Below are 9,329 nucleotides of genomic sequence, written 5' to 3' on the forward strand. Positions count from 1 at the left end.
ATGCAAGCACTTCGCAAGGCGTTGCGCGTCCGGGCAGTCGGTCCCTTGACAGTTACGCAGCCCTGCCTTGTGCGCCCCCATGGAAATTACCCACATGTCCACATGGACGATTTGCAATAACTCATTGCAGTTCCATGCGGCTCTTTTCTCACAGCTCATATGTGTCCAGTTGTTGGTATGCTCTACGAATCTTCTTGTTGCTTTCGGGTTCCATGTCAACTTTTTGACATGTCAAGCCCACCGCGCCCTTGGGAGGCCTGGCAGACACCCTGAACCGTGCCGCCGGCGTAAGCCCGTCCGAGCGTCGCTCTTTTGCTGCAGTTCAACCGGAAAGGCAGAGTGGGCCCAAATCCCACTGGTCCCGTGTTATTGGATGGGAGCCTTGTGATGAGATCCACGGTGGGGCAGTGCTACACCAGAGTGTACCACGGTACAGAATATTCAAATGGACCATCTTGGGGCTTGATTGGAGTCTATGTGTCGGGAGAAGCTGAAGAAGGTGCGAGGAAGACTGGCTCTTATGAAATTTGTGTCAGCTAACGAATCCGACACAAACCCAATTGGAGATCAGCTTTCGCGAATGTGTTGAAGCCAAAGCTGGGCTTCAAAACTAGCAGCGACGCTACTCGGTTTGGAACCCCGCAGTCTGCACTGTTGTCAAGGCTGCGGTTTTTTTTTGGAGCCGGTCGGTCCTCAAGTTTGTGACTCACACTTGCCCTTTTCGGCTGACCGTCGGCGCAGCCAATCAGATGGCAGATCCCACCGCGCTGCCGCCTTGGAAGCCTCTGCGGCCTGGGGCAGGCGTCGGGGTGGGGCGTCCGCTCTGCTTGCCCAGGCAGTTCGCTGCCTGATTAAAACGTCCTCTGCGCCCACTTTTCCGTCCTGCTTTCTCTTTCTCTCACCAAACCACTCACAACAACCAATTTTCAGACCAACCCAAGGCATCTACCAAGATGCGTTAAATCATCCCCTCCCCTCGTCGGAACTGCTCTTTGAGCCTCGTCAACATTTCTTCTTTTAAGAATTTTAACAATCTCCCCTCTCAACCCCCCCCTTCAGCTCTACCTTCACAGGTTGAACTGAACTACAGCACCCAGCTTTCCAGCTCGCGCTCCGGTTCACATCCCACCACCGCCATTCCCGGCCCAGACTTTTCAGTCTTCACCACGGATTCACATCAGTCATCATGGACTCCCTCCAGTACCTCGAGCCTGCCGGCACATTCCGCGCATCAACAGCCCCCACAGAATCTCAGCTTGCCCCAACAGGACTTCGTCTTGTTCGATTCGCCGATCAATCATCGTCCACATAGTAGCCGTACTACATCGCAACCTTCCGCCCACGGAGGTGTAAATCAACCACAGCAATATCGTAATCAGCCGCTCTTCCCGCAGCAGATCCCATCGCCATCACTGCAGAATCAGCGAGTTGCGAACATCATCCAGGCAACCGGCCACTCCACGACTTCATCGGCATTCACCAATCGGTTTACTACACAGAACTCGCGCCCATCGCCGCAACAGTTCTACGCCTCGTCCGCTCCATCTTCGTCTGTTGCTCTGAACATTCCCAAGCAACGCCAGCACCGCCCACCCGTTCCCCTGTTTCCACAAGGTCCCGGCGGCGTGCCACCAGGCAAGATGAACATTCAAGGTAATTTCACTCCGCAACACCACCTTGCTCGCCACAGAGGCTCACACATGAGATCAGACCTGGATTTGGACGACTTCACCGCCTTTGAGGGCGGTGCGTCTACCACGTACTCGTCGCCAGCTCTCCCGACTGTCTTCGATCTGAGCTCCAGCGTCTCGAGCACGGGGCAAAACCTGGCCACCGTCTCTCCTCAAGAGCTCATGATGAACGAGCCCTTCATGTCAGCACCCAACTCCACTGCTTTCACCGCTTTGACTTCGCCATCGCTGTATAACGGTTCCCCCGATTTCTGCGACAGCTATGAGACCTCTCCTCACTTTGGAGGAGGAGGTGATTTCGACTCCAACCCGGACAACTGGTTCCCCCTTTTCCCAACAACCAACACGGAACCAGAAGCCCCCAAGGAGGCGCTTGTTGGGCCTAAGCCTGAACAGTCCCCAGTAATTACCGCCGAGGAGCTCGAAGTCAAGTCGCTGGCCTCGGGACATCGTCGCAAGTCAAGCACTTCTCCACCAACCCGCCACTCGTCCATCGCCGGTGTCAACTCTCGCCGCCGCGACAAGCCCCTTCCTCCCATCATTGTCGACGATCCCACGGATACTGTCGCGATGAAGCGTGCTCGCAACACTCTTGCGGCTCGCAAGTCTCGGGAGCGCAAGGCCGCTCGCTTGGATGAGCTTGAGGAGAAGATTGAGAAGCTCTCTGCTGAGCGTGATCATTGGAAGCAATTGGCTTTGCAACTAGGTGCAAAGGAGTAAAATTGGTGCTCAGGAGTAAACCAACCAAAAAAAATAATAGGCAATCGGCTTCGTCGTACGGCACATTATCCCCCATTGTAATGGACATTGGGGAGGGGATTTCATCGGATTCTCATTTTTCTTTTTCTGTCTTTTCTATGGTTTTTTACTTGGGAAGCCGGTCGTCAGCTTTGTCAGCGGGCCAGGCAATGTCATTTGTCGTTCAGTATCTGGTCTCCTTGGAAGGAAATAACTAGTTGTTTTTTGACCATTCCCCTTGACCTTTCCGGTTCATTGTGTTCTTATAGACTCAATTAAACCCTATGAACTTGTGCTCCTGATTTCTCTGGCGTGACTATCTTTGACAGAAGTTTTTGTGACTGAGATGGTATGTGGTACTGTTGGTGACTGCTCTCGTAAGTGATACTCTCACACCTTTTGTCTCCCGACTGCTCCGTGACACGGGACAAGCTTTCAAGAATATGTTGCTGATGCATTCACTTCCAACTATTTCCACTGTAAAGCAGATGCCTGATGAGCCTCATTCTTCCACCAGTCCAGGTAGCTTCTCCGATGGACTTTGCGCAAGGCAACTGTGGTGTGGTGTGATGTCTCCGATTTGGAAACAGATGGTTGCCTAGGCTATCTCGTTTGTTCAGAAAATGACCCAGGTTGGTAAGCTCCATGTGGACTTGTTCGGTGAGTTGAAATAACTCATAGCAGAAGGACCATGAACAAAATTGAAGAGTAGACTTTAGGTGTTTATTGAGATGTTGGTAGCGTAGAAGGTATGAGGAAATTCTAGACGGTTGGGGAAGGTTAGTCTCACGAGCAGTTGAAGTAAACAAAGATGATACGATAAAAGTAGGCTTCATGGCAGGTAGATTGCTTTGATGTGTGCTGAGTTGCTCCGAAATGCAATGGTGGGTTGAGTGAGCATTATGAGAGGTGGTGGTAAGGCAATGTGTATGTTTGCCTACTTATGCATACCTTGCTCTTGTTGCAGCCTTGTGTTATCTGCTGTTCTGGGTATTGACTCGTCCTTGCTCTGATCTGCTACACTCTGGTTGCTTCTGTGGCTGTTCTTTCCTACATGATCTTCTTCCGAGTGCTCTCTTTTCAAACAGCCCCCTTATTCGCTACCTGCTCCAACCGCCTCCCCATTCGCGATTTCTGGCTATTCCATCTCCATTTTCCCCTCCCAAGGTGCTGTTTGTTACCTGGCACCCTCCCCATGAAATGATTAGCACAGCAAGTAAGCTAACCCCTTATTATACTGTAAACCATACCTAAAGTAATAGGGTTTTTTAATACTATCTTTAAAGGCTTGTTAACTGTCTTTAAAGACTATTAACTATCTTTCACAGCGTATTAACTATCTTTAAAGGACTAACGCCTATCTTTCGAGGTATGGTTTATAGTATAATGTAGATTTAACCTACTTTTGAGTGCTAATTATTTTGTGGTGAGGGTGCCTGGTCGTCCATCTTCCAGTTGCCGCTGTTCACTTGTTTTGTCCAAGCCGTCTCCTTCAAGTTGACTCGTTTCGACTTACTACTCGCCCACAATCATCATAGTTTTTCAAAAGACATAGCCGGCCAGCATCCACGCAGCAGACTCACAACTGAGTCATCATCAATATCCAGTCAGCCAACGTCAACATATCAACAGCAACGAGCAACAAACCATAACCAGCCAGTAGTTGCCAGTCCATCCGTCAGTTCCTGTATGTATATCACCAGTCACATTGAAAAGTCACGCATATCATCAGTCCCCAAAAGTAGCGCATAGCCTCATGTCATTTTGTATTCTCCAACTGGCCCCCATTTCCTATCTTAACCCCCTATCTTCAAACTACCATACAACCCCTTCCCCTTCTCTCCTCCCCCCTCCCATCCCCATCATCACCCGCCCAGCATTAATCACAAATAGTTTTTATCAATATCGTATCCCAGTTCAAGAAAAAAGTAATAATATCACCCCCCTCTTCCCCCTTCTTCACCACCCCATCCATCCCCTCGTCATCTTTTCTTTACTTTTCTCATTCCATCCAACCAGCACACCAATCATAACCCATCATCCCCGTGCACCATCACTCATACACAAAAAGCACAACAAACCAACAACCACGCATAAGAAAAAAAAAACCAACACAAGAAAAGGACATAGCCACATAACAATAAAGCTCCCGGTTCACAGTATGCTCTACTACATGAAACTACTTTCTTTCTTTCCTTCCCCTCTACCACGAAAACGTAAAAAAAACCCCTCTTGTATACCTCCCCTCCCACACACCCAATCATTGCTCTGTCTTGAGTGCCCAAAAAAATGGGCAGAATCAAATGCCCCCGAACCAAAAGCCGCCGAACCACAACGAGAGAGAAACACCCAACCCCCAGAAAGAAGAACCCCCCCCCCCCTTTTAACGAAGAGAATGGTAGAAGAAAAAAAAGTTAGTAGTAAAATAGTAAAATAAAATAAAACCGTTTTGTTTAATAGAAGAAAAAATAAAGGGAAGCCACTCGCTCTCTCTTCTGCTCTTCTTTCTCTTCTTGTTGCACCCCCCTAATGTGCCTACTCCTTCTCTCTGTTCCCCCCTCTTCCCCCAACTCAATATGTAAACCATCTCCATCATCTCCCCTTAAGCAACCAAGACGGATGGATCGACGGATGAATGGATGGCGTCTCCAATAATACTCGTACATATACACAAAAGGTTCGTGGGTATGTTGATGTTGATGCGGATGCAAAAAAAAAAGAGTTCCGCGGGTTTAGAATTGTGGTATCGTGTTTTGGTATCGTAGTGAACAATGTTGTGTGTGTGTGTGTTTGTGTGTGTGTGTGTGTGGGTGGGTGAGTGAGTGGGTGGGTGTTTGTGTTTGCGGGTCCCGACCATGCTAAACTTCCCATCCATCTAGCTCACGATCATCATCTGCATCCGAGGCGAGTCAGCAGACCCCCTGCCCAAGATAGAGTTGCTGCTGTGACTCTTTGGAAGCCTCCTGGGTGGACTAGACGCAGCAGGATCCGAAAAGACTCGCGTAAAGGCTGGGCTGCCATCCAGATTGAGATGCGAAAGTCGCTCACGACGAGGAGTGGTGGCCGGGCTTTGGGTAAGCAGTTCAGCTTTGCGTACTGCATCCGACAGCGAGTCTCGCAGGTGACCAGCCCTCTTCACCAGCTCTTGGAGACTGTTTGTGTCAAAGAACAGCTTGGTGTCTTGGGTCTTGGTGGCGGTGGCGGCGATGGGATCGGAAGTAGACCGCTGTTGCTGCATTGCCTGGATCACGGTGGCCAGAACGGCAGAGCTCCCATTGGGGCTTACCGAACCGTCTGGTGTTCGTGGTCGTGGAGGCTTAAGCGGCTCGTCGGGCAGTGGCCACTGACCGCCGAAAATATCGTCGTCAGGCGAAAACACCGACCGTCTTCGGACAGTCGCTCGTTCTCGTACCACTGTCGTCCGGGTCATCATCTGCGGCTCGGGAATCTCGAAAGGATCGTTAATGTCATCAAGCATGGAGCCATCAAACCCCTCGTCGATAAAACGTTCATCAATCTCATCAAGATCATCTCGATCAAAGTCCAGTGACAACTTGACTGAACCAAACTCATCAGCTTCGTCCTCATCGGGCGATGCCAGGGCAATAATATTTTCCGCCTCGACCCATTTTGGTTGTATGGCCCCGTGAATAATGTTGAGGTCTTTGCCATGGCGGCATAGTCGTTTCAAGTCATTGACGAGCAAGGAAAGTTCCCGTATTTGACCCGAATGGGCTTTTACACTCGGCTGACTGGCTTGAATCGACGGGGGAACGACCATAAAACTCGTGCTAGAGTCCTTTCCTCCGGTCGTATCAAGCGGGGTTTCGTCAAAAACGAAATCATCATCCCAGTCCTCGCTGGCATTCTTTGTACTCAGCCCCCATGTTCCAAACTTTGGAGGCGGTTTGGATTCATCAGTAGGTTCTGGAACAACAGGAACGCTCTGGCTCCGTACATGCCCGGCTTTCGGGGCTTTCCGACTTGTCGAACGACCAATCCTCAAATCCATCTCCTGCTTCCCATGAACCGTTTTGGGTCGGGTTGTATCGGAATCGAGCTTGTCATGGATCGATGGTTCTGACCAGTCAAATATGCTGCTCCTCGGCCGGTCGCTCATACTATCACGAGACAGATCGGGGCTCCCATTCCCACCCAAATTTTTGAGCGCATGCCGAAGTGTCGGACTGACACGTCTCGAATTCGTCGAGCTCGGTGGCGAAAGATGATTGCTCAAAGTGTTATCGTCGTCTCGTGCCCAGTCATCGTCGTCGTCATCATCAAAAGATAACCTGGCCGCAAACTCTCGGTGTACCAGCATCAGACCTCCCTGACCACCATAGCCAAACCCGTCCAACTTGATCGGCTTTGTTGTGCCATCCAGGTGAGTGCTCCGAACAGGCGTGGCTGCACTGTCTTCCTCTTCAGTGATCTTGGTTTCGCCATCCCATCCACGTCCCAGCATCTCTTGAATCGATAACCTCTTGGTTTTGCCGTTGCTGGCAGTGCTCGGTGGCGATTCATCAAACATCGAGTCTAGCGGTGTCTCAACAGACCGAACCCGACTGGAAGAGGCGATGGTGCGGAAGGAATCGTAGGCATCACTCCGGACATCTGTGTCTTCGTCATCTGCATCGTGGACCTCAAAGTCGGAGCCTGCCAGCGTGATTGATCGTTCCCCCGAAGGACCTCGGCTATGTGTGGGAGCAGGAGGGTTCTGGGAGCCGTTCATGTAGTTTATCGGGGTATGGAATGATCTTGGAGGCGGTGTGGAAGAGGAAGAACTTGACAGCCCAAGTCGTGAAACGTCGATGTTGAAGCTGGATAGACGGTTTAATGGCGGAAGAGGAGAGGGTGAATTTCTCTTGCGGTTCCGTGGAGCATCCGAGAGGGTTGGTGCAGGCTCAAGCTGTGGTGCTTGCGGCTGGTAGTTGGGTGGCACAACAATTTCTTGTGTGGTTGGGCTGCCCGGAGACTGCATTGGGTCGCGAAGCATGCCGGCCAGGTCGGCGGTCGCATATCGATTATCATTTCCGCCCTTGGCGTCAACGGTACTCCTTCTAGGACGCCGAACGCTCGAGGTTCTCGCGATCCAGTTTTGGGCTGAACTAAAATGCATCGACATTGACCTCTTCGGTCGCTTCTCGGAAGATGTTTCGGGCGAGTCGGTGGGGTTGACTGGACTCTGCAGAACCTCTAGGTCCTCGATGTGCCCGAAATCTTCTTCCTGCTGCTCAGCTTCATCCACAAACACAGGAATGTCTGTTATGCAATCTGCCTTGGTGAGGTATGCTCGAGAAACATGGCCTGGGGTTAGAGACACTCGTCTTTTGGGGAACAGGGAAGCGAGCTTAGCGCTCTGTCCACTCGTAAGTCCTGAAGCGTCACGACCAAGGCCCGCCGCCCGCCGAGCATGAAAAAACGACGTCCATCTGCTGGAGGAACGCTTAGAGCCGCCAAATGATGAAGACGTTGGTGTTTCTGTCTCTGGGACACTCGAAGGCTCATATGAAAACTTGGGCCCGGCCCCAGCTCCAGCGGAAGGCGGAGGGTCAACCGAGTTACCTTGCAGTTGTGATTGTTGCTGCATGGTTGCTGTCCGTTGGTGGCTAGTAGCCGGTCTCCGGAGGGTCAACACCTGCGACTTGGAGCCCCGCCGTTGGTGAGATCCGTGTGGCTCACCGAAACCAGGGGCATTCCTCTTTACCAACTTGTTGGGGGCCGAGCTGGCAAGTGATTGTTGCCCAAGCATCGGGACACCTGAGCCATGTGAGAATGTCAAGGATGACGAGTCGGGTCCCATGCTTGACCTTGGGGCTCCCGTGTTGTGAGATCGGGCGTAATGAGAAGCGCCGAATCCACGATTCCCTAGAAGACACGGAGTCGCGAGCACTTTCTACATCCTGCCGCGGCACTGATTCTTTGGTATCTTGGCGAAGAAAGGACTGTCTCCCGCTGGTAGTTCTCGGTGATGTGACCGGTACGGCGCTGCCGGGTCGCTGAGGTTGAGCCGCTTCCGTGGTAGGGGACATCAGAGGACTTGGTGTTGGGTCGACAAGCTGGCGAAACGAGCCGTAGGCAAACTCCTGGACTGGTGAAGAGCATCGTTGCTGCAGAGCTGCGGCACTCGTGTTAGGCCTCGCGCTCGAGGCTTGAGAGCCGAAGGCATCGTAGTCGGCAGAAAATACTCCTGGGTTCGGGCTGGACCACGGCGGCACTTCCGACTCTGACGGCTGACCAAATACCAGACCAGCAGCGGCGGCCGCAATGGCAGTGCCGGTTCCCACAAGCTATAACACAATTTTGTCAGTTGCCAAGTCCATCTCAAGAGTTGTTTGTAGTCCCATCCATGTGCTTGTGCTTCCTTCCGCCAGAGCTCCTCGTCGTCCAGATTACTTACACTCGGCACAGCCTGCATCCTGGCTGCGGACGGACTGTTATCTCGACGGCGAAGCGTGGCGAGAGAAGAAAAGGACGGGGAGGGTGTCGGCTTTAGTTCGGGTCGTGGTTCGCATCGTCAGGGCATTAGAGGGCGGGAGTAGATTGTCGGGGTCGGAGAAATTGAGCTGAAGCAATGCGGAATGTGGAATGCGGGCCCGGTATGGCACTGTCGCGTCCTTGCCGTCAACAGCTTCGCCGTTGTTCACCTGGGGAAACAATACCGAGCCTGTAGGAAGGCAGCCGGCGCGCAGAAAGCTGCTCCTCCTAACTAACGCGAAGTCGCTTTCACTTGTTGCGGAGCCCGGCACGGGGAGAGCGAGGACAACTCCGTTTGTCGTGGAGTCAACGCGGGCGGGCTGCAGCTGACAATGAGGAGATCCACAGCACAGCGTGACAAGGGCTTTCAGCCTTTGAATTCGTCAGGATGGGGTCGCAATGGGCCGTGGCCGGGTCGTGATT

The 9,329-nt window shown here is 52.1% G+C and overlaps 2 protein-coding genes across 2 annotated transcripts; one reads left to right on the top strand and one right to left on the bottom strand.

Annotated features, from left to right (window-relative positions):
• Nucleotides 1-962: 962 nt before the first annotated feature.
• On the top strand, nucleotides 963-2,411 carry PODANS_4_7660 (uncharacterized protein; the record flags this gene model as incomplete). The annotated part of the gene is made up of 1 exon (XM_001906033.1): nucleotides 963-2,411. A coding segment is annotated over one exon (1,449 nt), but the record flags the coding sequence as incomplete, so codon positions are not given.
• A 2,893-nt stretch (nucleotides 2,412-5,304) lies between these two features.
• PODANS_4_7650 (uncharacterized protein) lies at nucleotides 5,305-8,847 on the bottom strand (the record flags this gene model as incomplete). The annotated part of the gene is made up of 3 exons (XM_001906034.1): nucleotides 5,305-8,067; nucleotides 8,141-8,719; nucleotides 8,830-8,847. 3 exons carry the CDS (start codon nucleotides 8,845-8,847, stop codon nucleotides 5,305-5,307), a joined length of 3,360 nt encoding a protein of 1,119 aa, XP_001906069.1.
• Between the last annotated feature and the right edge of the window lie 482 nt (nucleotides 8,848-9,329).

The sequence above is a fragment of the Podospora anserina genome, chromosome 4, assembly GCF_000226545.1.
Source record: "Podospora anserina S mat+ genomic DNA chromosome 4, supercontig 4".
Taxonomy (NCBI): Eukaryota; Fungi; Ascomycota; class Sordariomycetes; order Sordariales; family Podosporaceae; genus Podospora; species Podospora anserina.